Source organism: Camelina sativa, chromosome 20, assembly GCF_030686135.1.
Source record: "Camelina sativa cultivar CO46 ecotype springtype chromosome 20, ASM3068613v1".
NCBI lineage: Eukaryota > Viridiplantae > Streptophyta > Magnoliopsida > Brassicales > Brassicaceae > Camelina > Camelina sativa.
In genome coordinates, this window is record NC_141899.1 from 34,859,222 (window position 1) to 34,886,132 (window position 26,911).

At 31.5% G+C, this 26,911-nt stretch overlaps 3 protein-coding genes, 1 long non-coding RNA gene and 1 pseudogene across 7 annotated transcripts; 3 read left to right on the forward strand and 2 right to left on the reverse strand.

The window, feature by feature from the left end:
- Positions 1-2,762: 2,762 nt before the first annotated feature.
- On the reverse strand, positions 2,763-3,263 carry LOC147919868 (uncharacterized). Its single transcript, XR_015592694.1, has 2 exons — positions 3,193-3,263; positions 2,763-2,982 (listed from the first exon to the last, which is right to left on the reverse strand). It is a non-coding gene; the product is annotated as an uncharacterized LOC147919868 (long non-coding RNA).
- A 914-nt stretch (positions 3,264-4,177) lies between these two features.
- LOC104728513 (homeobox-leucine zipper protein HDG5) lies at positions 4,178-9,686 on the forward strand. Of its 4 annotated transcripts, none has more exons than XM_087504736.1 (11): positions 4,178-4,651; positions 5,362-5,526; positions 5,641-5,876; positions 6,338-6,455; positions 6,726-6,908; positions 6,999-7,526; positions 7,615-7,713; positions 7,799-8,192; positions 8,276-8,544; positions 8,633-8,728; positions 8,807-9,686. In XM_087504736.1, the coding sequence occupies exons 2-11, from the start codon at positions 5,383-5,385 to the stop codon at positions 9,215-9,217; spliced, it is 2,478 nt and encodes an 825-aa protein (XP_087360862.1). In that variant the 5' UTR covers positions 4,178-4,651; positions 5,362-5,382; the 3' UTR covers positions 9,218-9,686. The 4 variants fall into 4 exon arrangements, with proteins under 4 accessions (XP_087360862.1, XP_087360861.1, XP_087360864.1 ...); XM_087504735.1 differs by having other exon boundaries at positions 4,646-4,815; XM_087504738.1 differs by lacking the exon at positions 4,178-4,651 and adding an exon at positions 4,689-4,815 and having other exon boundaries at positions 7,799-8,185; positions 8,269-8,544.
- Positions 9,687-12,676: 2,990 nt separating this feature from the next.
- Positions 12,677-13,296, reverse strand: LOC104771958 (14 kDa proline-rich protein DC2.15 pseudogene; annotated as a pseudogene).
- Positions 13,297-22,407: 9,111 nt separating this feature from the next.
- On the forward strand, positions 22,408-24,344 carry LOC104772930 (uncharacterized). Its single transcript, XM_087504144.1, has 6 exons — positions 22,408-22,668; positions 22,750-23,013; positions 23,128-23,256; positions 23,341-23,500; positions 23,591-23,949; positions 24,222-24,344. Exons 1-6 carry the CDS (start codon positions 22,408-22,410, stop codon positions 24,342-24,344), a joined length of 1,296 nt encoding a protein of 431 aa, XP_087360270.1.
- A 964-nt stretch (positions 24,345-25,308) lies between these two features.
- LOC104772931 (uncharacterized) lies at positions 25,309-25,818 on the forward strand. Its single transcript, XM_010497486.2, has one exon. The coding sequence runs from the start codon at positions 25,309-25,311 to the stop codon at positions 25,816-25,818; it is 510 nt and encodes a 169-aa protein (XP_010495788.2).
- The last annotated feature ends 1,093 nt before the right edge of the window (positions 25,819-26,911 follow it).

Below are 26,911 nucleotides of genomic sequence, written 5' to 3' on the forward strand. Positions count from 1 at the left end.
ATATTAACATCTTATAAATCATTATTTTCATACTTTCTTACAATATTCACCATACAATAAGATCATAAAGTTGAAATGATCCATATGTAATTATCTATTAGGTCTCTGGTTATCTCACATATTCATGTATCATTTTTAATAATTTATAAAAATCAATATAATATTTAAAGATCAATATAATTATCCATTTATCAATTTATAAAGACTATTTTGTTTTGTGATACAATTGTTTTGTGACTATTTTTATGATTTGAGGTTTTTGAAAACAAAAAGAACATAATTAAAAAATTGGTTTTTTGTGTCTTTAATCAAAATAAAAAATGATCCAAAAAACAAAACATATTCAACTGGACCTTAAATATAAAAATAAAATATAATTTTAAAAATATCATTTCACTAAATTCTCTAAAGATGAAACCATTAGTATGAAATCTAGCACTATAAATTAAATTGATGAGTGAAAACCAAAAAAATATAAGTTATCTTTGGGATTTTAAAAATTATTGAGATTGAAGAATTCATATAATTTTATAAGAAAATTAATTTAGTTTGTCACTTAAAAAGTAATATTTTTTTATTTTGAAATATTATGTGTAAGTGTTGAGTTTATATCAACAAACAACCAAATCATGTGAATTTTGATTCAGCCACTTGGTATTCCTTTTATTTTAGGTTATAAAAAATTAAAATATTTATTTATAATTAAAGACATGTAACTCCATTTAACTCAAATGTAACTCCTATCCAATAATTGTACATTAATTCATTCCTCCTACTAACTTATTATCTTTCAAGAGAAATTATTTTTTGTTAAATTTTAATATTTTTTTATTTATTTTGGTTGGCTAAAGTTATATTCATATTTTGGTTGGCTAAATTAATATATTTCTCATGTAAAATTATTGTTTATAATATATTTCTCATTTCAAAGTTTAAAGCAATATATCATATATATAAAAGTAAGGTTTTGGTCTCTCCTTATTGGTTGATTTTCATTTAATGTTTTCTAATTTTTTTATTTTATTTTTTTATTTGCTTTCTAATTGCTTTAAAAAATATTTAAGATCCAATAAACACAATAAATTTAAAATTATAACTGAAAATAAAATAAATTATGCATTAATCATATTCTACCACTCAATTTTATTCAAACACAATAAATTACTATTGTAACTCCATAGTTCTAAATGTAACTTCCATCATTTCTTATCATATAAATAAGCATTCTCTCAATCTATCATTCTCTCATATTGACATTCTTTTACTATCTCATTTTCACATTCTCTCATTCTCTTCTACAATACCTCAAATCATTTTTCGTTTTTTTTTTGTTATTTTTGATTTCTTATTTTTGTTGTATGGGTTGTAAAAAAAAATGAAATATCATTGTAAATTGTTAATGCTAAATTTTAATATAGAGACTACATGATATATATTTTACATTGTTCTTATTTTAAAAGATTTATCTCCTTTATCTAATTTGGATTATTATCTTATAAGTAATCATTCTCTCTTCCTCTCCCACCAATATCAAATGTTGTTATATCTCATATGTGTTGTAAGAGTTTGATTCTATATTTTAATTTAGAAAGTATTATATATATATAGATATTACATTGTTCTATTTTTTAAAGATTCATCTCCATTATCTAATTTGGATTACCATCTTATAGTAAACATTCTCTCCTCATCTCCTACCAATTTCAAATGTTATTATATCTCATATGTGTTGTAACTTGTAAGAGTTTGATTCTATATTTTAATGTAAAAAGTATTATATATATATTTAACATTGTTTTCAATTTTTATTTTATTTATATAAAAAATATTTATTTTATATTTCTTGCCTTTCTAATCTATTCATATTTATTTTTAAAATTTGCATAGTTAAATTTAAATTCACATATGTAGGTTTTAACAAAACAATCAACTTTATTTGAGAATTATATGTTCCTATTCATTTTTAAACGATCAATGTGTAACATATAAGCATTTTGTCTTGCAATCACAAGTTCCATTTCCATTGTTTAACTCCATGGTTAAACTATAATATATATTGTCCTATTTGTAGGAATAACAACATACTTATTTATTTAAAAGAGCAGATGATTAAATGAAATAAACATTTTTCCAAATTTTATAATTCAATCAGTGAGTGTACTTATTACTTTGAAAAACTTTTACATTGAAGTTCATAAAATCATATAAGAAAACTAAAGTACTATATCACTTCAAATTTGGAAGGAAACACTTGGTATTCCTTTTTAAAAAAGTCAAGGCACATATAAAAATTTACTAATATTTAACTCACTTTAAAGACATTAAAGGTCATTTAACTCAAAAATAACTTCTATCCAATAATTTCATACATTCCTCCCACAAATAAAAAAATATATATATGTTCAAGATTGTATTTAAATATTACATAATTTTTTAATTAGCTAAATTTATAGTCACATATATACAATATATATACATAAGAATTTATATTACTTATTAACATCATAATTCGACCCATTATTTGCTTAACTCAATATTGGTTTCAAAGCTAACTAAAGAAAAACAGAAACGATCTTATTGATACTAGACCAAAACATGGGCATACAAACATAATCACTTACACGGAAGATATTTTAAAAAAAATAACTTATTATTGCAACATCAACGTATGAAGGGTTTACATAAGCAGTTAATTAGAAAATCTATAATACAATAAATGTATTGGAAACAATATCAGTCAATGATAAGATTGGATCCTCAAAAGCAAGAAACAATATCTTCATAATTCATAAAAAATAAACGCCACAATTATACACATCTGAACGAAATGGTATAAACATATAGTGTATAAATAAAAGTGACGGCAAAGCCCGTATATGCTTAATTAAAACGAAATAATACAAAAAAAAAGAAACGAAAAAAACCAAAAAAAACAAGAAAGTGTCAACTACACCACAACCCACGCGTTGCGTGGAAAAACACCTAGTTAGACACCAAAATAAACAATGGATTATACAACAACAAAAACAATATAGTGATCAAATTAAAGTGTTACTGAATGTCATAAATTAAATATATATATATATATATATATATATATATATATATTTATTTTATATCATCGCGTTTTCGTTGCAAAATTGCCTGAACATTCATGTTGAATGTTGTAAAATAGCATTGATAAAGACCTACCTATAATCCCTATGTCGCTGTTTGTTTTTGGCTTCGTCAACATCACTAAATTTGTTTAATTTTTATTATTGTGTTGTTCATTTTTATTCTAACCATAAATTATTTATTATATATTAATATAAAAATAAGTGAAATAGGTATAAAAATACTACTTGAGAAAGAAAAAAAATCTAATAACTATCAATGGTGTATCAACTATATATTATCATCACTTTTATCAATGGATTAATTATTTTATCAAGTGAATGAGTATAATGATAGAATTAATAAGAAACAAAATTACTTAAGAAAAAAAATTAATAGCTATTAATGGTGTATCAAGTATATTATTATTACTATTACTTTTTAAATGTCAAATACTTTTTATGAAATGGATTTAATTTTGTTATCAAAGTGAATAAGTGGTACTGTATGATAGGTTTTAAAGGAAAAAATACTACTTAAGAAAAAATCTGATAGCTATCAATGCATTGAAAATATATTATTATTACTTTTTAAATGTCAAATACTTTTTATAAAATGGATTCAAATGATTTTTCAATTAAAATGAATACAAGTTATATAATCATAGGTTCAAAAGTAACAATATTACTTATGAAAATGAAATTTCTACAATAAAAAAGGTGTATGAAACTATTAATTACAGTTTTAAAAATGTCCAATACTTCATTTTTTATTATTCAATAGTAGATTTTGTATATTTTTTTTTTCCAACATTTTGTATTTTTGTTTGTTTGGCAATGAATGAGTATAATGATAGAATTAATAAGAAACAAAATTACTTAAGAAAAAAAAATTAATAGCTATTAATGGTGTATCAAGTATATTATTATTACTATTACTTTTTAAATGTCAAATACTTTTTATGAAATGGATTTAATTTTGTTATCAAAGTGAATACTACTTAAGAAAAAATCTGATAGCTATCAATGCATTGAAAATATATTATTATTACTTTTTAAATGTCAAATACTTTTTATAAAATGGATTCAAATGATTTTTTAATTAAAATGAATACAAGTTATATAATCATAGGTTCAAAAGTAAAAATATTACTTATGAAAATGAAATTTTTACAATAAAAAGGTGTATGAAACTATTCATTACAGTTTTAAAAGTGTCCAATGCTTATTTTTTATTATTAATAGTAGGTTTTGTATTTTTGTTTGTTTGGCAATGCATAGCACTTCGTGACAAAATAGAATAACTGTAGTGTAACGCACGCACGCGGTAAACGCGTGACTGTATTTGACTTAAAAGTAAGAAAAAAAGGTTTGACTTGTGGAGGGGTCGCTTGTTTCGAGGGTGTAACGTACGGACTCCCACTGATATAACTCCACGTGTCAAGATGGTAAAGTTGACGGAAAGAGTTAGACGAGCGTTACTGTTTTTTCATACGTTACACTCCGTCAATAATCGCCGTTAAAACTAAAAGTCTGCCGTTTACCCTTCTGGTCCGGTAAGTATTTAATGAGAAATTTACTCCTCCATTTATTGCAAAAGGAAAGAAAAAAAAAAACTTAGACAGAGGGAGAGAGACTGTGAAAGCTCCAAAAAAAAACTCTTTGCGATTCTTAGTTTTTTTTTCTTTCTCTCTTTCATTTTTCATTGAAGCTAAACAAGGTAAGAAAGTGAAAAGAAAAATCTCTATATGTTTCTATGGAAAAAAATCAGTAGAAACAGTAGCATTATCTGGTTTATGTTGTGTTTTTTTTAATCTCTACACAAACCCTAATTTTTAGAATATCTCATGAACGTTTTTTTTTTTTGGAATATTTTCTCCTTAATCCATATATCTTCTTCTCATGAATGCTCAGATAGTGTCTTTATATTATTATTTAAAAAAAAAAATTAGTTGGACCTGTTTTTTCTTTAAAACTTTGAAAAGATTTCATGAGCAATAAATGTTTTTTTCATCAGTTATGTTTTTTGCTGTATTTAATTTAAAATATTTTCTGAGCAAATGAACCGATCTAGCTGTCTTCTCTGGTAATTAAATCGTTTCTTTCATGCTTTGCTCCTCCTGCATTTGAGAGATTAATTTTTAAGATTTTTTTAAGAAAAAAATATTTTCTGCATTTCCATGCACTGATTCCATCTTTTGAGTCTTTTACTTCTTCAAGATTTCAAAGTAAAACCCTAACTGAGATCTTTGTTAATCATCATTAGGGGTTTTAAATATTCTAAGTGATGTTGTCAATCGGAGAAGGTAATGTGATGACTTCGGACAACATGAGATTTGCTTCACAGCAGCCGTCTTCTTCTTCACCAGGAACAATCCAAAACCCTAACTTTAATTTCATCCCTTTCAACTCATTTTCATCCATCATCCCGGTTTGTTCTTGATTAAAGCTTTCCACCTTCCTCTATTTTTTTTTTTGTTATTTTTGAACTTTTTCAAGTTTTTTTTTTGTTTCTAAAGCATTGAGTTTTTCTTTTTTTTGGTAGAAGGAGGAGCATGGGATGATGAGTATGATGATGATGATGGGAGATGGAACAGTAGAGGAAATGATGGAAAACGGGTCGGCAGGTGGGTCATTCGGGTCGGGTAGTGAGCAAGCAGAGGATCCAAAGTTCGGAAACGAATCTGATGTTAATGAACTTCAAGACGATGAACAACCTCCTCCGGCTAAGAAGAAACGTTATCACAGACACACTAATCGTCAGATCCAAGAAATGGAAGCGTATGTTTTTTTGCCATTATATTTTAGTATATGTTTTATGTTATTTTATCCACTCGGGTGCGTTTTTTTTTTTATCTGGTTCTCAGTTCATTCTCATAAGTTTTTTGGATTTTTGGTTTTTAAAATCTACGAACTATATCGAAGTTGACACATCTAGTTCTACGAGGTTTGGTATAGTTTTTTGGTTTTAGTTTCGGTTTAGAAATGGATATTTTTTTCTAATCCTGATTTAAAGGTTCTCTTTGATTACGGTTTGATACTAAATCAAAATTTAAAGAAATTAAACCAACAAAAAGGTGAACATTTTCTGTATTTGGTTGTGGTTAGATTTATAGATTAGTTTTTGTTTGTTTTATCTAACTGAACACACCTTTAAGACATTTTTTTTTTGTATATAAAACATCTCATGATTGGAAATTTAACTTTTCATTGAAGTAGTGATTAAGATTATATCTTTGTAGGTTGTTTAAAGAAAATCCTCATCCAGACGACAAACAAAGAAAGAGATTAAGTGCTGAACTTGGTCTCAAGCCACGACAAGTTAAGTTTTGGTTCCAAAATAGGCGTACCCAAATGAAGGTAATTATCAGATTACTACACTCTCTCACTTTAATAGTAACCAAACATTGCTTTCCATGTATATATACTTTTGTAACAACTACTATTCGATAATATCATCTTAATCTTCAAGTGTAGGGTCATCGTAAGTTTAAATAGAGTTGAGCATGAAAGTTTCAACTTGTGATGATGAAATCTTGAAATTAATAAGTTCATTCATAATAACTAATTATAAAAATATCGTTTTATACAAACTAGTTAATTAATTTTGTGAGGTGAATCAATATATAGGCACAACAAGACAGAACAGAGAATGCGATGTTAAGGGCAGAGAATGCTAATCTTAAGTCGGAGAATTGCCATCTTCAGGGGGAGCTACGGTGCCTCTCATGTCCTTCTTGCGGCGGCCCCACCGTCCTCGGTGACATTCCTTTCAATGAACTCCACATTGAGAATTGTCGCCTCCGTGAAGAGGTAAAGTCCAGTTAATTCTAACCATTTGCATTCAACTTGGTACATTTGTGAGAATGTCCTGCCCTAACAGATTTATTGTCGATTCCACAGCTTGATCGTATATGCTGCATCACTTCAAGATACACTGGCCGTCCGATGCAATCCATGCCATCATCTCAGCCGTTGATCGATCCTTCTTCTACGCTTCCACATCATCAACCTTCATTGGAGCTAGACATGAGCGTATACGCTGGGAACTTTCCAGAACATTCTTGTGCTGACATGATGATGCTCCCTTCACAAGATACAACTTGTTTCTTCCCAGATCAAACTGTCAACAACAACAACAACAACATGTTACTTGCGGAGGAAGAAAAGGTTATCGCTATGGAAATAGCTGTCTCTTGTGTCCAAGAACTAACTAAAATGTGTGATGCGGAAGAGCCTTTGTGGATAAAGAAGAAATCAGACAAGATCAGCGGCGAGATTTTGTGTCTGAACGAGGAAGAGTACATGAGGTTGTTCCCATGGCCAGTGGAGAATCATAACAACAAAGCAGATTTTGCTCGAGAAGCTTCAAAGGCAAATGCAGTCGTTATCATGAACAGCATAACGCTAGTTGACGCATTTCTAAACGCTGTGAGTATTAGTGAACTTTTCCCAAACAACTCTGATTTGGTTACTTTAATTACAAATTAACTTTGTGTTTTTTTTTTTTAAATTGAAGGATAAATGGTCAGAGATGTTCTGTTCAATCGTGGCTAGGGCCAAAACGGTTCAGATAATTTCCTCTGGAGTCTCTGGAGCTAGTGGTTCTCTTCTACTGGTAATCTAGTAATTCGATTCCATGCACCCTGAACAAACGCATTTGGTTTCTTGCTAATGACATCTATGTTGTTATGTGTTACAAGATGTATGCAGAGTTCCAGGTACTATCACCACTGGTTCCAACTCGGGAAGCTTATTTCCTACGGTATGTGGAACAAAACGCGGAGAACGGGAATTGGGCAATCGTAGATTTCCCGATCGATAGTTTCCATGACCAAATGCAGCCACCGAGTACTAATTCTCCTCATGAGTATAAGAGGAAACCTTCAGGCTGTATCATTCAAGACATGCCTAATGGATACTCACAAGTCAAGTGGGTAGAGCATGTGGAAGTTGACGAGAAGCACGTGCACGAGACCTTTGCTGAGTATGTGAAAAGTGGGATGGCCTTTGGAGCTAACCGTTGGCTAGACGTGTTGCAGAGACAGTGCGAGAGGATCGCTAGTCTAATGGCTAGAAACATAACTGATCTTGGAGGCTAGTAGTCTAAATTAATTCATATCCCCCCTTAAAACCCTTAAAAACCGCATAATCACTAAATCTCTGTTTTCACTTTGCAGTGATATCATCAGCAGAAGCGAGGAGAAACATGATGAGGTTATCACAGAGGATGGTGAGAACATTCTGTGTGAATATAAGCACTGCCTATGGACAATCTTGGACAGCTTTGTCTGAGACAAGCAAAGACACTGTGAGGATCACAACGAGGAAAATGTGTGAACCTGGTCAGCCTACAGGAGTTCTTCTTTCTGCTGTATCAACCACTTGGCTTCCATTTACTCACCACCAAGTCTTTGATCTTATCCGTGATCAACATCACCAATCTCTGGTAATAAACCCAAACTAGACTCTTCCCTCTGTTCTGTTCTTGATTCTTATCATCACTTTCAAATTGAACGATTTTTTTAACTCTGCAGCTAGAGGTTTTGTTCAATGGGAACTCACCTCATGAAGTTGCTCATATCGCTAATGGTTCACATCCTGGAAACTGCATCTCTCTTCTTCGAATCAATGTAAGATTTGATTCAAATAATTCAAAGATTCAAACTTTTGAATTGTTTCTTTAACAAGTTCGAATTTTTTTTTAACAGGTAGCGAGCAATTCATGGCACAATGTAGAGCTGATGCTTCAAGAGAGCTCTATCGATAACTCAGGTAGCTTAATCGTCTACTCCACCGTCGACGTTGACTCAATCCAGCTCGCGATGAACGGTGAAGATTCTTCCAATATCCCGATTCTACCCCTCGGGTTCTCCATCGTACCAGTGAATCCTCCGGAGGGTATTTCCGTCAACTCGAATTCTCCTCCGTCGTGTCTTCTCACCGTCGCGATTCAGGTTTTGGCGAGCAACGTCCCAACAGCGAAACCGAATCTCTCCACCGTCACCACCATCAATAACCATCTCTGCGCCACCGTCAATCAGATCACCTCCGCCCTGACCAGCTCCGTTACGCCAGCGATCGCATCTTCCGCCGCCGTGTCCAAACAAGAAGCCAGCTGATTGACCGAATTACCCCTAAACCTCCTTGCTTTTTTCAATCTCAGCGCAGTACCAAGTTAGGGGCAAATTGGTAAAAGAGGGAGGTTAATAGGTAATTCGGTTATGGCTTTGAGGGTAGTTTGGGTAAATAACGTAGCGTCTAAATGGGATAAGCCTTTTAGGTTATTTTCGGTTTATGTAAGGGTAAAATGAGAAACTAAGTTTATGTTTTTGGCTGTTTTGTGGGGGAGGGCTAAAACGGTAATTAGAGGAAGTCAAGAGCGCACCAGGTTGGGTAAGTTGACCTTTTTGTTTTCTGAGTAGGATTATCGGTCTAACCGGTTTTCGGTTTAGCAGAAAAGTGTAGCTGGTTCGGGTATTGACTTTCAACTTGGTTTGGTTTGACTCCTTTGAAATGTGTTTTTGGCTTATTTTGCAATTAGTTATGCTGCTACCGTCTTCTTTTATTAAAATACTTTGGCTTTACCTATTTAATGCTTTGGTCTTTTCAATGATTTTCTTTTATACAAGTATCGATATGGGACGACATATATTACCATTTTTAGTTAAAAGATATCATGTAGTACTTCTCGTGGGAGGGATTTGAATGTTTGCTGGTTGAGTCTCATAATGATTTAGTATCATGCATGCTAAGTGGGAAAATGGTATATTTCAACCCAAACAATTTAAAAAGTATTTTTTCTACCTATATAATAAAATAATGTATTTTTTAATTTGAACTATTAATAAAGTTCAAATAAATTACATGAATTTTTATTAGTAGTGTCAATATCCGCATTGACTAATTTAAACATTAGTCAACTTTAAAAATGCTAATGAGTCATGATATGGACGCTCACGATGCATGACTTGACGCTGTTGAGGTATGATGTAAAAATTATAATTACAAAAATACTCTTAACAAAACTAATATTTTTAAACTAAATAATGTTATTTGCATAAAAATTTCACAAAATATTTTTAAAAATTAATCGATGATCTTTCAAACATAATGCATAATTAATTTCAAAAAATATTTCTTAAATATGACTCTTATTAGTTATTACTTCAATAACTAGATCCATTTAACTAGAATGATTAGTAGTGACATAGAATATGGGAGATCCCTGGCCTCTGCTCAAGTCGTGATTTCGTTTGTTAACTGGAAGAACCACAACCCGCTTATTCCTATGCTAACTAGCGTTTCTAGTTCTCAACATCATCCCTTCACCCGCACCATTTGGGTGTTATTATCAACCCACCATACCAAGCCTAATCCTTGGCTAGTCTTGGATCTTGTCCCACTTGTATGGTCCGATGTTAAAACCTTGAAGTCTTATGGTCTTATGCCCTGTTATTCCACTCTTACATCCGACGATTTCAAGCAAATTTTCTTCAGCACCATCTTCACCACTCGGATTGTTTATTATCGAAGTTATGCCTGGTGTCACCAGTTTGCTCCTGACCCTCCGCTTTGGATGTTAAAGCACTCTACCCTTGACCACCAAACCTTGGTCTACCGAATTCTTGCCAATGTGGTGCTCTTGGTAGTGCCCCTCGCTCCGGTGAGTGTACTGGCTATGGATTTGCTCTTAACGTCACTTTGTCTATCGACCGTGACTATCTTGTCATCCGCCGAGTTTCTCGAGGATGATCAATCGAACTATCGTGATCTCACATGTTTCAAGCCGCTCCTTAGTGACTGTTTCATAGCTCTCATGGACTCTAGCTTGATTTTATCTATCTACTATTTTATGGCATTGGGGAATGCCCTTCTTTGTAACCTTTGTTTCAGTCTAAACTTTGAGATCTTTGAATCTCTCCCTTTGTATTTGCTTTGATTTATTGAATGAAAGCATCTTGTTGTCCAAAAAAAAAAGAAAAAAATTGTTCAGATTAAAATTTACCCTTTTCCCCCTCATTCTTTCCAGGATAATTTTTTATCCTAAAAACAGGATATGCTCCGTAAGATGTGCTAAGCCTTACATATCTCCAGGATCAGAAAAACTACCACATCTAATCGAAATTGCAGCAGCAGGCTGATCGAAATTAGAAGAAACAACAAGTAAAACAGACAATCCATTAGCTAGCTCCAATGTCCTGAATTTGAAATAGTTGTATGGTGGTGGCGGATAAAATATGCCTCGAACATCTTCTTCCTCCAAATCATTGGGAAAATGGTATATTTCAACCCAAACAATTTAGAAAGTATATTTTTTACCTATATAATAAGACAGTGTATTTTTAACTTGAACCATTAACAAAGTTCAAATAAATTACATGAACTCTTAATAGTAGTGTCAAAATCTGCATTGACTAATTTAAACATTAGTCAACTGTAAAAATGCTAACGAGACATGATGTAGACGCTCATGATGCATGACTTGACGTTGTCGAAGCACGACGTAAAAATTATAATTACAAAATACTCTTAACAAAATTAATATTTTTAAACTCAATAATGTTATTTGTATAAAAATTTCACAAAATATTTTTAAAAATTAATCGATGATTTTTTAAACATAATTAATTTCAAAAAGTATTTCTTAAATACGACTCTTATTAGTTATTACATCAATGATTTTTTAAAGAAAAATCAAAAGAATATTTCTTAATTAGTTGATACTATCAAACTTATCAGAAATTATTAACAAAAGCAGTATATAAACAATGTTCCTTCACATTGGCTTATTTAAGCTGATCAATTAAAGTTATTGACAAAAAAAAATCATTGACTATGTGTTTTGATTAAGAAAGGTTTTTGAAATTAATTATTTAATAGGTTGATAAATCATTGATTTCGTGTGTTTAGAATTTTTTTTTTGTAATTGTTTTATCCAAATAATATTATTTTGTTTAAAAAATTAATGATGTAATAATTTATAAGAGCTGTAATTATAAATATTCATTAAACTTAATTATACAATAGATTTATAAAATTATTGATTTCATGATTAAAAAGATATTTTAAAAAAAAATTTAGAAGATAATATTAATTTTGTCAAGAGTAATTTCCATAATTAGAATATGTCTTGTCAGCGTTCTAATCATGCATGTCTATGTTATTATTTTTGACAGCTGACTAATAGTTAAATTAGTCAATGCTAATTTTGACACCATTAATAAAAATTCAGTTAGTTTATTTGAATTTTGTTAATGGTTCAAGTTAAAAAAATGCATTGTCTTGTTGTTTAGGTAGGAAAATACACTTTAGAAATTATTCTGGTTGAAATTTATCCTTTTCCCATGCTAAGTAGAGTTAGCAAATTTCAAAATATTCAAATTTCAAAATTGTTAATATCTAGCGAATGTGACAGGATATAACATGATTAAGTCCGTGCAAATACAAGTATTTTAGTTATAACAAAGATTCCTACGGTTGGAAATTATATTCATGTTACTTGTGTCTATAATTTAAGTTTTATATCTATATGATGTTATGATGCGTATAAATAAATTATTTAAACAGCGGCAACCTGCTTAATAAAAAGAAAAGTCTCTTTATTTCATGAATACAACGAATTACAAAAATAGAAAAAGATATCATCAGGCGAGGAATTTAAGAAAGAAGAAAAAACAAAAATGAAATGTGGAATATAGAACCTCAGTTTAGAATGTGTTATCTCTAGGCACATTTGAAACCAGATGGAACCTTCTTACCGCAACGGTTTAGGACAAGTTTCAGAGAAATGGGAACATTAAGGTTGATACCAAGAAGATTAGCCTTTAGGGCGGTGCAAAGACAGACGGCGGCTTCAAGATCAACTAGACCATTGATGAGAGCGCAACACTGGGACGTTGGTGGTAGAGAAACCTTAACTAAATCCAACACGTTAGCACATACCTTGAGTTTAAGAGCGTCTTTACATGTGGCTTTGTGGGAAGGAGACGATGGTGAGGGCTTCTTGTGATAGCTCTTGGACGGTGGTGGTGGACAAGGAACAGAAGTCGAGCTGACCAAAGTGAGGAAGATGACATTGAAGAGGAAAAGAAGAGCTATCTTAGAATAAGCCATTGATAAAGAAGTAAAGTTTCAAATAAGAGTATTTCTTATAAAAGGTACAAGAAAATTCTTAATCTTTATCAAGCTTGTGATGTGTTGTGTGAAGAATATGGAGATAGTGATAGGGTTTTTATAGGTGAAGATTAAGATTGGTTTATGTGTTTTTAATTCCAAATTGACTACTGGCAACTAAACGACAACTTTCCACTGAAATGTTCATGTGAGGTATTTTATTTAAAACATAATAATGAATTAATTGATCTTACAAACTGTCACGACGATATTTGGATCGTTGCATATGTAACATGCAATAGTCAATATATGAGTGGGTATGTAAATATAAATAAGACTTATAACCAGAAAGAGAGGGTTGTAACCATAAAACAATACTTTTTGTAAAACGAATGAAGTATATATTTGTGATCTATCAATATATTCTTTAATTTTTTTACAAACACCGGATGAAAACTGCTTTAAATTATTTCCTAATATTATCAAGTTTTAGCTTTCATTTTTTTTTCTCCTTTTTTTTTTGTGGGTTACTGAGTCCCAAAAAGTTTGGTCAGTTAGCTTAACAAGTAGGGATTTGCCAATCTTAGAATAAACCACTGATGAAGAAGAAGTTATAAAGTACTTTGTCTTTTAGAGTTATAAGGATAAAAAATAAACCCTTAAAACTATCTTCTTATCAATGTTGTGATGTGTTGTATGACGAATGTAGAGATGAGAGTCAGGGGTTTTTATTTGTATTTTAAATTACAAAATGACAACTATATATATATTGAATGAAATAATGTTCATGTGATGGATTATTATTCCAAGTAGAATGAAATCTTACAACCTGTCAAGACATGTTGAGTTGTTACATGCGAGTATGCAATAATTAGAAGAATATAAGAATTTACTTAATTGAGTGGGGAGAATGACATGCTTATATAACTTAATTTAAACCGTAAACAAATAATTAAAGAAACGATATTCAGATTTATATGTGTACTGGAATTCGATGACCTTGTTATTTTTTCATATCAAGTTATTTTGTAGTTATGCAAAAACCATATGTTTTAGCAATAGAGAATCATGGTGGCTAACAATGTAATTCGACAAACAACACTGTGGTTTTTGGATTACGATGGTTTATCTCACTATGTGATTAAAATAGTTTTTTTTTCTATCGATTATAAACAAATAGAAAAGTTTGGAAATCTGCTGGAGGGAATATGTCTATAAAAAGTTTGATGTGGATACGTTCGAGCATTATGTGATATACTATCGAACATGTAATTTAAACTACAAGAGTATAAAATAGATACGAAAAAAAAAAAAAATCTCTTGATCCTCTGAAAAGTCATGTATGGAGAAATATGTTACTTCACTGATGTATACATTATTTTTACTAAATCAGAACAGTATATCGTCAAAACTATATATCTCAATTTTGGAGCATATACGTCATGGTCCAAATTAGTGGTTCAAGTTTAGAGTGAAGGGGAGAGTAGCTCTAACGTAATTTATGCCCCCCATCATTGATCCTTCCACGTTGTCTTTGAGGTAAAACCATTTCAGAACTGAGCCACAAAACATTGATCTTTAAAATCTATACTAAAAAAAAGTATAAGCTATAAGCTCCTAAGGCTGTCCACCTAAGTTTTAAAACATTCAATCGGAATTTGACATGTCATTAATTAACATTTTTAAAATTTCTAGACATTTCTATATTAAGATATTTTTAAACGAACAATTAGGATTTGACATGCCATTGATTAACATTTTTAAAATTTCCAGAATTTTTTTTTAAAAAGAAAATTATAAATTTATGGAAATAAAAGAACTATGTATAATATCCCACATCGGCTAGAAATTTTTTAGACAATGGTTCAGAACCAGTATAAATAAAGATTAATATACTTTCAACAGCGAATGAGCAGGAAAGTTTGATTTATCAGGCGTCCAAGTTAAAAAGTTTTATTCGTTTGATCCGATTTTTTATTTGATCAAACTAAAACTTTAAAAAATTTCAAAAAAAATATTATAATATTGAAAATTTTTATAAGTTTAAATATTATAAATATTGAAACTTTTAAAAGTTCTTAGCTTTTAAAAAGTTTTTAAAATAGTTTAAAATATTATAAATATTGAAACTTTTAAAAGGTTCAAATATTAGTAATCTATATTATTAAGATGTTTTAGAAAGAAAAAAAGTAAAAGTAAAATCTATATAAATAAAAGAAATATGTACAAGGATTTTGGTTTGAGAAGTTTCAATATGTGTGGATCTAAAACCGAATAAGTATATGAATGAAATTATCAATAATTGGGTGCATGTGTTGACTATTCTGGTCTTTATGAATTGCACAAATTTTATGAAAAAATAAATGATTTTGGTCTTGGAGTTTTATGGGTAATAAGTTGTGTGGTAGTCTAAAAAAAAAGGTTTTTTAGTGGAAGAATGTGTAGAAGTTGACAAAGAAGAAGAAGAAGAAGAAGAGTATAACGAAGAACCTGACGGTAAAACTCAAGGATGACAATTACCATAAAATTTGACAATGAAAATGACAAGAAAGAATATGAAAAATAAGAAAACATTGAATAAAAAACATGAAAACATAGGTGGTAGCAATCAATTAAATATGAAAACGAGATAAATTCATGATTATAAAATTGTTTCATTTTTCTGGTGGTCAAAGAAATGGTTTAGGATATGTGAGGGCAGCAGTTTGATCCGTCCTACCGGGACGTCGAGTTAGAGTCCTTAATGCACAAGGCACCATCACACCAGGGATCGAGTCCCACTCCCTACGAATGTAGGGATTAGGCTAATGGGCCGGCCTGTTGTGACCCAGTGGTTGAAAAAAAAAATATTAATATGCTTCCAACAACGAATGAGCAGAAAAGCTTGATTTATCAGGCGTCCAAGTTTAAAAGTTTTATTCGGTTTGATCCTGTTTTTTATTTGATCAAACTAAAACTTTAAAAATGTCAAAAAAATATTATAATATTTAAATTTTTAAAAATTTTACATATTATAAATATTGAAAATTTTAAAAGCTCTTAGCTTTTAAAAAGTTTTTTAATATTATAATTTAAAAATTTAATAGTTTAAAATATTATACATATTGAAACTTTTTAAAAGGTTCAAATATTATATTCGAACCTTTTAAAAGTTTAAAATATTTTAAATATTGAAACTTCTAAAAATTTTAGCTTTAAAAAGGTTTCAAAATATTATAATTTTTAAACTTTTTAAAAAATTAAAATTTATAAATATGTACAACATCCCACATCGGCTAGAAAATTTTAGACAATGGCTGAGAACCATTATAAATAAAAATAATATGTTTTTAACTATAAATTTATCAGGTTTGCTTGATTTATGCTTATTTATCAGGTTTCCAAATTTAAAAGTTATTTGCTTTATTTTAGCAAATTAAAAAATTTTAAAGGTTTAAATTTTTATTATAGAATATTTAGAAATATTATAAATACCTCCATAAAAATGTTAAAATATTATAACTATTTAAACTCTATAAAAAAGTAAAAGTGTCATTAATATTTAACTCTAAAAAAATTTTACATATAATTAAACTACATCTAAAGTTTGAAATATTTTAAATATTTAATCTCTTTTAAAAATTTAAAAGTTTAAGAATTACTAAATATTATATATCAATTTTTTAATATCTTGAAATATCTTACTTATCTCCGTTTGTGCTTTATATCTCTTTTTTTTTTCAACCAAACATTAATTAAATTAAAAGATAACTCCAAGATTGGTTGCCCAAACCGGAGGAAAAGAGTTTACAAAAGAAGTTTCAGTAAATAAAGAACGTGAAGAACATGCTAGACAATCTGCCATGATGTTGAGCTCTCGAGTGATCCTGATCAGGGAGAAGGAAGGAAAGCGTGATCTGAGCAAAAATAACTCCTCCAACAGATTCGAAAAAGCTGGCCAATCATCTGGCGTCTGCACCATCGCCACCAATTCTGCACAATCTGTCTCAAAACTCTGGCAGACAACTCCAACCGCCAATAATGACTCCATAGCCCAGATCAAAGCTTGTAACTCTGCATGTAAGGAAGTAGGACCTCGCCTCTGACTCTGTGCTCCCAGAAGAAGCGTCGAATTTTCATCACTACAATACCACCACCCCAGACCTTGTAGAGGATCTGAACCTTTCCATGAACCATCAATCTGACATCGAGGAAACGCCCCCTGTCCTCCAATAGGGGCGTAGTATGCGAATAACTGTTCGAGTAAGATTTGGCTTCTTCCCACAGTACTTTATCATTAGTCGCCTGAAGTAAAATCTCCATCGGTTCAGCCTCTAACCCCTGAAAAACTTTTTTGTTTCTGTCTTTCCATAGTGACCATAGTGCTTTATATCTCTTATGAGATGTAAAACATGTTTTTGTGTATGACTTTACAGATGATTTGATACTTTTGCAGTAAAATTTTTATTTTTAAGTCTAAGAAAGAAGGATTGACGTCGTAAGACCTTGATTTGATGTTATTTAAGTTTAAAGAAGAAGGATCGACGAAAAGCACAAATATTGTTTTTACTATACATGTGTTCATATTACTTTCTCTGCAAATAAGGATTTTGGTTTGAGAAGTATATGGATGAAATTATCAATAATTGGATGCATGTGTTAACTATGCTGGTTTTCATGAATTGCACAATTTTTATGAGAAAAAATGATTTTGGTCCTGGAGTTTGATGGGTTAACAAGTTGTGTGGTAGTCTAAAAAAAAAAGATTTTTTCAGTGAAAGAATGTGAAAAAGTTGACGAGGAAGAACAAGAAAAGAGTATAACAAAGAACTGGACAGTAAAAGTAACGATGACAATTACCATAAAATTTGAAAATAAAAATGACAAGAAAGAGTATGAAGAATAAGAAAACATTAAATAAAAAAACACGAAAACATAGGTGATAACGATCAATTAAATATGAAAAGGAGATAAATTCATGACTATAACATTGTTTTGTTTTTCTGGTGGCCAAAGAAATAGTTTAAGATATGTGAGGTCACCAGTTTGATCCGCCTCGCCTGGACGTCGAGTTAGATTCATGATTTTTTATCAGATTTGATTTTAAAACACAACTGATTTTTATATTTTTTAAAATTGTGTTTATGAAATTTATTTTTTTTCTTATAGTAATTTAAAGTTTTCTGTAATATAATATTTCATTACAGTCATCAATCATATATTATTTTTATCAAAATATATCAAATAAACCCACACGTAGCGTGGGTTCAAAGTCTAGTTTATAACCAAAGGAAAAACCGAAAAAGGCTAAAAACATGTAGCCAATAATCCTTTTTTTTTATAACCAATGGATCTCGATTATGATTAGTAGTTTGAGCTAATAATCACGATTGAACCCCAATTTTAGAAAAATACTTAGGTTCATCCCTAAGGGTGAACCTTTTTGTTCACCCCCTCTTTTATCAGCCTATCAAAATCTTCCATCTAATATTTTATTAAAAATTAAATCAAAAATAAATTAAAAACAAAACAAATTAAGGAAACAAATTCTATATACTTTAATTAAGGAAAGTTAAATATTGACTTGGTTTAGATTTTTAAAATTAGAACAAAATTATATGTCGGTTTGGGTTTACAAATGAAGTGATTAGGGTTTAAATTTTACAATTAAAACAAAATTATATATCGGTTTGGGTTTACAAATGAGGTGGTTAAGGTTTAGATTTTACAATTAGAATGAAATTATATGTCGTTTTGGATTCACAAATGAGATGGTTAGGGTTTAGATTTTACAAGTAGAACAAAATTATATGTCGGTTTGGGTTCACAAATGAGATGTTAGGGATTATATTTTACAATTAGAACGAAATTATATGTCGGTTTGGGTTCACAAATGAGATTTTAAGATTTAGATTTTAAAAGTATAACAAAATTATATGTCGGTTTGGGTTCACAAATGAGATTTTAGGGTTTAGATTTTACAATTAAAACGAAATTATATGTCGGTTTGGGTTCACAAATGAGATGATTAGGATTTAGATTTTACAAGTAGAACGAAATTATATATCGGTTTGGATTTATTAAAGAGCGGTTTAAGTTTTTAATTTTATAATAATATATACAGATTTTATTTCCTTATTTTATAAAGGGGTGAATGAAGAGGTTCAACCCTTAGGAGTGAACTCAAGTATTGTTCCAATTTTTATCTTGTTTCAAATTATTAAAAACTTTATCATTTCGTACATTTCACATGTTACTTTATAAACGACAGAAATTAAATACATTGTTATAGTTCATAATATACATAATTGATGTAAGATATAAAAATAATATCTTGAGAAAATATGCTTGTTTTTTGTTTTAAAAGGATAAAATTTTGAAAATCAGTTATATGCTATCAAACTAGGTTGATCCAAGACACTTTCCGGTTCGTTGGGTCGCACTAAAAAGTTGGTTTTGTTATGTTTTTTACAACCGCTATGCTCAGTTTCTTTTATACTAATTTTAATCTATGTAGTAATTAAAAATAACATAAAAATTTATTAAAAAATTTGAGATTGAAATGGACAGTCTTTATATTAAAATTAACAACTTCGATCTCAAGAGAAAATAAAATAAAAACACTAACAGTAAAGGTTAGTAAAGGTTATGTTTGAGACTTTCTTCATACTTGAAATATTTGGCTTCTTCTTTTTTTCTTTCATGCTTTGCCGTTTACTGATTATATCCTACTATATTAATTGAGAAGTACAAATATAAAACTAACCTTAAAATGTGTAAAAAATTACATTCAATTGCCTTTATAAAAATTTAATTAAGATTAATTAATTAATTAATTAATTAAATATAACTAATTAAAAAATGAAAATAAGTACAAATATAAAACTAACCTTAAAATGTGTAAAAATTACATTCAATTGCTATTAAAAAATTAATTAAGATTAATTAATTAAATATAACTAATTAAAAAATGAAAATAGGAGACACATTAAATAAAATAAATTGTAGAAAAGTAAAAAAAAAAATCTATTAGAATCATAACTAATTCGTACTAAAAAAATTAACAGATAAGATTTAGTTACTCTTTTTCACATATTAGTTATATCTTTTTAATTACTTCATAACTATAACAAGATTTCATTAAATGCAAATGTTTTATTGACAGGTTATTAATAAATATTTTTTAAATACAAAAATTATAATATAAACAACAAATTTTAATCACATACTATTATAAATAATATAATAATAAAATAAATTATTACAAATTTTCATCAAAAAAAGTTTAGTCCGTGGTTTTCCGCGGGATAGTATCTAGTAAATATTGAAATGGGCTAACTTCCAGTATAACAGTAATTTTTTGATATTATCATAATATTTTGAATCCTATTTGAATACAGCGGGATTAAAATTTAAATATTATAATATTTTTTTGAAACTTTTTAAAGTTTTAGTTTGATCAACCAGATCAAACCGAATAAAACTTTTAAACTTGGACGCCTGATAAATCAAGCTTTCCTGCTCATTCGTTGTTGGAAGCATATTAATCTTATTTATACTGGTTTGAACCATTGTCTAAAAATTTTCTAGCCAATGTGGGATATTGTATATAGTTTTTTTATTTCCATAAATTTTAAATTTTCCTTTTTCTAAAAAATTCTGGAAATTTAGAAAATGTTAATGAATGATGTCAAATCCTAATAGGTTGTTTAAAATAATTCCTAATATATAAAATTCTGCAAATTTCTAAAAATGTTAATTAGTGACATGTTGAATCCCTATTGGTTGTTTTAAAGCTCAGGTGGACAGCCTTAGAAGCTTATAGCTCTTACTTTTATTTAGTATAACTAGGTTTTGAACCCACGCTACGCGTGGGTTTATTTGATTTATTTTGATAAAAATTATATATGATTAATGACGGTAATGAAATATTATTTTACACAAAACTTTAAATTACTATTAAGGAAAAAAATAAATTTCATAAACACAATTTTTATAAATATAAAAGTTGTGTTTTAAAATCAAATCTGATAAAAAAATCATAAATCTAACTCGACGTCCAGGCGAGGCGGATCAAACTGGTGACCTCACATCGTTACTTTTACCATCCAGTTCTTTGTTATACTCTTCTTCTTGTGCTTCCTCGTCAAAGTTTTCACATTTTTTCACTAAAAAAACCTTTTATTTTTAGACTACCACCCAACTTGTTAACCCATCAAACTCCAAGACCAAAATCATTTTTTCTCATAAAAATTGGGCACTTCATGAAAACCAGCATAGTCAACACATGCACCCAATTATTGATAATTTCATCCATATATTTCTCAAACCAAAATCCTTACTTGCATAGAAAGTAATATGAACTCATGTATAGTAAAAACAATATTTGTGCTTTTCGTCGATCCTTCTTCTTTAAACTTAAATAACATCAAATCAAGGTCTTGCGACCTTAATCCTTCTTTCTTAGACTTAAAAATAAAAAATTTACTATAAAAGTATCAAATCATCTATAATGTCATACACAAAAACATGTTTTACAGCTCATAAGAGATATAAAGCACGAATGGAGATAAGTAAGATATTTTCAAGATAATAAAAATTTGATATATAATATTGGGAAATTACCTAGAATATTGCATAAAAGTAGGTTTATTACTAGACTAACACGTTGAGATTTCTGTCTTACTAGAATAACACATAAAAGTTTGCAAATTACTTCTATATCTGAGTTGTGTGTTTTATTACGATTTAGCCATTCTCTTTTAAAACGAAGATCTTAAAAGGGGAAAATAAAAAGATCATAAACCTAAGTCGATCCCTTGAATCTTTGTGTTGTTTGTCTTACGATTGTTGGGTTGAGATCAGCTATTTTTAGATAGCTTGCGGCGTGAAAAGAATCTGTGTGGAGGACGTTTGGCTGGAGGACCACTGACGGCGAGATGACGGCGAGGTGATTTGAAGTAGAGGAGGAGGGAAATAAAGCGATTTGCTCAGAGGTAAATTTCTATATCGTGGTTTAGTCTCTATTGCTTACTGTTTTCTTATACCCGAGTATTACATAGTAGGCCTTGTATATTGTATGTTAGTTTTCTGTATGTTGTTGAGCTCTGTTTTTCGGAAGATATTTGTGTGACTTCATGTTGCTTCGTTGCTAATCTAAGCAACAAATGTTTTGTGATATTGAATTAATAACTTAACTAAAGCTTCTGTCGTAGATATGGGGTCAAGCAAGAGGTATCCAAGTAGGTTGTATGGGGTTGGTAATTTTCCACTGCCGATGAGAAGCATGCACCACGATTGTAGTTTGTCCAATCTTGGTGGTTTGAAAGGCTTTGTTGGTGATGAGGTGTATGACAAAATAAGAAAGAATTCGCAGCTGGGAGTTCTATTGGATCTAGCCGAATCTGACTACCTGTTTTGTGGGAAGACCATCCATTATCTATTGTCCAATCAATTGGCAATAAACATTCCTTCGGAGGTATGGTTTTTGGTTGGAGGAAAGCCGCTGAGGTTCTCTCTATATGAATATGAAGAAATTAGTGGTTTGAATTGTGAGAAGATTGATGAAACAGAGTTTGAAGTCGATCATACACCTTTATGGGCGGCTTTAAAGGTGAAAGCTTTTAATGGACCCAACTGGGAGGAGCTAGTTGAGGGTTTGAGAAGCTGCCGTGGGTGGTCTGATGAAATGAAGACGCAGATAGCTCGGTTGTATCTTGTTCATGTTGGAGTGCTTGGTTTATCAAGGAACAGTCGGATTCCTCTGGAATACGCTAAAAGGGAGTTGAATGAAGAAGCATTTGAGAGTTTTCAATGGGGTAGGGTTGGATTCAAGAGTTTAGTTGATTCCATCAAAGTCCTTGGGTGACCTAACAATGCTTATGCCCTCCATGGATGTGTCCATGTATTGCTGATATGGGCATTTGAGAGCGTGAAGGTGCTGGGGGCTAGCTACGGGAATGTAAGAGAAGGTGTAGATTTGCCTCTGTTAAGGTGGAGAGGAGGGAGGCCAAGGAAGGATATCGAAGCCTTCATATCCGGGAGCAAACTCCTTAATAATGGGGAGGTATGCCTTCAATTTACGTATACATTATTTGTCTGCATTTTTTCTTTGTGATAGATTATTAAAATTATGGTATCTGAAATGCAGCTTCAGGTGAAGCATTTAGTACCTAAACCTTTGGAGTTCATATATCCAGATTGGCCAGGACAGTATTGTGTGTATGGTGTAGGAGAAGGTTTGAAGAAGAAACTGGATAATCTGCTGTTAGACGTGATCAATGGCGAAGTGGATGAAAGAGAATGGGATTGTGTAAAAAAAAGGAAGGGGGAACATACGAAGAAGAGGGAGAGGAGGCAACATGTTGCAGGGGTAAGTGACGATGATTTCCTTGAAACAGCCCCAAACAGCATCCGTAATGTCCCCAATAATGCGAAGGAGCAGAAAGAAAGTGTTGGGGACAAATGTTCAGCAGAGAAGGCGTCTGGAGATAAGCATTCAGGTGTGCAGGGTGAAGATGGTAGTGGAAGGTTATTTACTATGGTTGAAACACTAGGGGCGAAAATGGATAATATTCAGATATCGTTTTCTAGAGCAATAGCGGAAGTTGTGTTCAAACTTCAAGGTATGGAGAGTAGGATGGGTAACTTTGAGAGTGACGTTCAACTATTGAAGAAAGTTGTTATCAACACAACGGATGGAGGAGCGCATACGCAAGAACCTCTTACATTAAGAAATGACGAACAAAAAATAGAGGAGGTATGATCTGCGTACCGTATTGATAAAATTGTTATTATATATCTATTGTTCAGTATGAAGTCTTTGTATTTATCTATTCGAGGAAACAATATCAATTTCAGTTTTGTGAAGTTGTATAATTTTGTAATTATTTTGATATATGATTTTTTTCGTACACACAATTTAGCAATTTGTATACTTTGTCTCTAGTTTAACAGCGTCATATTATATTTCAAATGTCTTGTATATAACGTCAAATACATGTCTTTTGTTTCAAGTCATGGCTATATCAGATAAAGCATTCGGACAAGGATGGTTATAAAGTTGCTAGTTGTGTTAGGAATCCGTTAGCCATTAAGGATAAGGTCATGTGGTCTGGGAGTATTAAAATCGAATCAGAGGACAATGTAGAGTGAATTCCAAAGCAGATGGTAGACAGTGTACAGCGTGTCAAAAGAGTACAGAGTTGGGAGACAGAGGAAGGCGATAAAAGAGCAAAGTATAATGACAAAGTTGATGGAGCAGGTGCTCAACCCGTTCCTATTAATGTTATCCATCCGGTAAGTGGTGGTAACCCTGGCTCGTCGGATCGAAAGTGCGAATCTGTTGTGGATTTAACCAAGGGGACCAGCAGTCCTGCATCGTCTCATACAGTGAAAGATAAGGAGAAAGCCAGGTATTTTGCATATTTGTTACAAAAGGTGTTTCCTCCATCAAGAGAGCTTGATCTTCTATTAGTAGATCCAGTGGGCACCAACATAGGGTTAAACGCTAATGACGAATCAATGCGAGCTGCATTAATGACCCGACGTGAAAGCCACATTGTAGTCCTATCTCCCGCAGTGTACGATCCTTTTAGTGAGGCAAGTCCTGAGAAAATTGCAAAGCTGATGTCCTTCCTAACTGATGATTTGTAAGTCTTCATTTAGAGTTGTATATAATTAGTGTCTATATTCGGATTTGAGGACTACGATCTATAACTGATTTGTTAATTTTGGTATTCAGGGCTAAAGTACCTTGCACTGGAAATGCCGAATTTTATTTTCGCCTCCTGACCCCTAAACAATTGTGGCCAACTACAACATTCGGCTGGTTATGGGATGCGTAAGCTTCGTAGCATAACATTTGACGCAATTAACTATGGTATACTAATGCCTGATAGATGTCACTCATGTTGCAGCACATGGTTACATGTATGCATATGTTCCGTATTAGGGGGATGCAAACGCCATCCCCATATAAAACAGATCGTATTGCTTTTCTCGATCCTTTGTTTGTTAGTATGTGGGCATTCGAATTCCCTAAAATGGAAGCCTCTAATCAATGGGTTTTTGGAGAAGGTTATTTTGAGACGTAGTGGGAAGGCTGCCAAAATACGGAATGACAAACAAGGTGTGGGTTGACGATGTAGACACCCTGCTCTTCCGATACAACCTCGATAACAACCATTGGGTAGCCATCGAAACTGACTTAGTCCAGCGGAGGCTAAGAGTTTACGATAGCATAAACAGCGGTAGAACCGACGAGAGTCTACAAAAGAAGTGCAAACCGTTCGCAAAAATGATCCCACGCTTGATACAAGCATATAACCGGAGGTACAAAGATGAGCATATCGGGGCGGCGGCATTTAGTTACTACCGGGTGAAAACACTCCCACAGAACTATCAACAAGGTGACTGTGGTGTGTACACGTTGAAGTGCTTAGAGTGTATAGCTCTTGGAGTAAATTACACAGGCCTATTTGATGCGGCCATGCCTTCGATTAGGATGAAACTTGCTGCAGACGTGTTAGATGAGGTCCCAGACCGAGACTGCTTTCTCCAACTAGATGCTACGTCGGAGACAGTAGATTATCCGGAAGCTGAGTTCAACTCGGGATCAAAAAGTTGAAGAGGTTCCATGTACATTACCGGAGCAGTATGATTTTGCAAAATTGAAGATTGGTTTTACGCGTGTTGCTAATAGAAGATGCGTGTTTGGTCATTTTTTTGGTAACATGTGGGATTTGAGGATGTCGTTCTTAGATTTTCCGAGGTCTGGTCACTCACATAGCTCCTATCGGTTGTTTGTAAACCCTCTTCAGGTGTAGTGTTTTTTGTATATTGGAGGGTCTAGATATGTATCATTATGACGTCTTTCTAACCAGTATTAGTATATGTTAGGCCTTTATCAGATGTGTACGTACCATCAGCTAAGTAACGGCCTTATTATGGTCTGTGTACACACGTACGTATATTCATATGTGTACGTATCATCAACTAAGTAACGGCCTTATTATGGTCTATGTACACACGTACATATATTCATATGTGTACGTACCATCAACTAAGTAACGGCCTTATTATGGTCTGTGTACACACGTACGTATATTTATGGTCTGTGTACACACGTACGTATATTCATCAGTGTACGTACAATCGATTTTCTAACGTTATAGACTTGATTTTTAGGTCCATGGTTGGTGCTTAGTTTCTATCCATTTTGAGCACACTAACTTGTCCCTACTGGCAATCCTATGATATGATGAGCGTGATGTGATTAAATTGTATTCAAATTCAGCGAACCATAATCATCCTAACAGACTGTTACGGATCATATGGACCACCTGTGTGAAAGTAATAAGTACAACCAGGAAGAATGTTTATTCGCTACTTAATTTATCGGACCAATAGCAGCTTCGTAGACGTCCATCGCAAACTTTTTTCGGAAATTGTCAATATTGTTGTCGGTGATCTTCAAGCAATCAGTCATCGGTTTGCCCATGCTCAACAGTTCTAAAAACTTCATAGTAAAAGGTCCACAATCTCCCGTCCTCAAGTTTTGTCCTACTTGGCTAACCCTTTCAGCGGTAAATGGATCGAGAGGGTAATTCACATCGATAACCCACTGAAGTAGGTACGGTATCATCTCACACAGCGTTAGGTCAACTCGTAAAAGAGAACGGAGTCCAAAATTACGGTCCTTTGTTTTATCATTTCTTCTC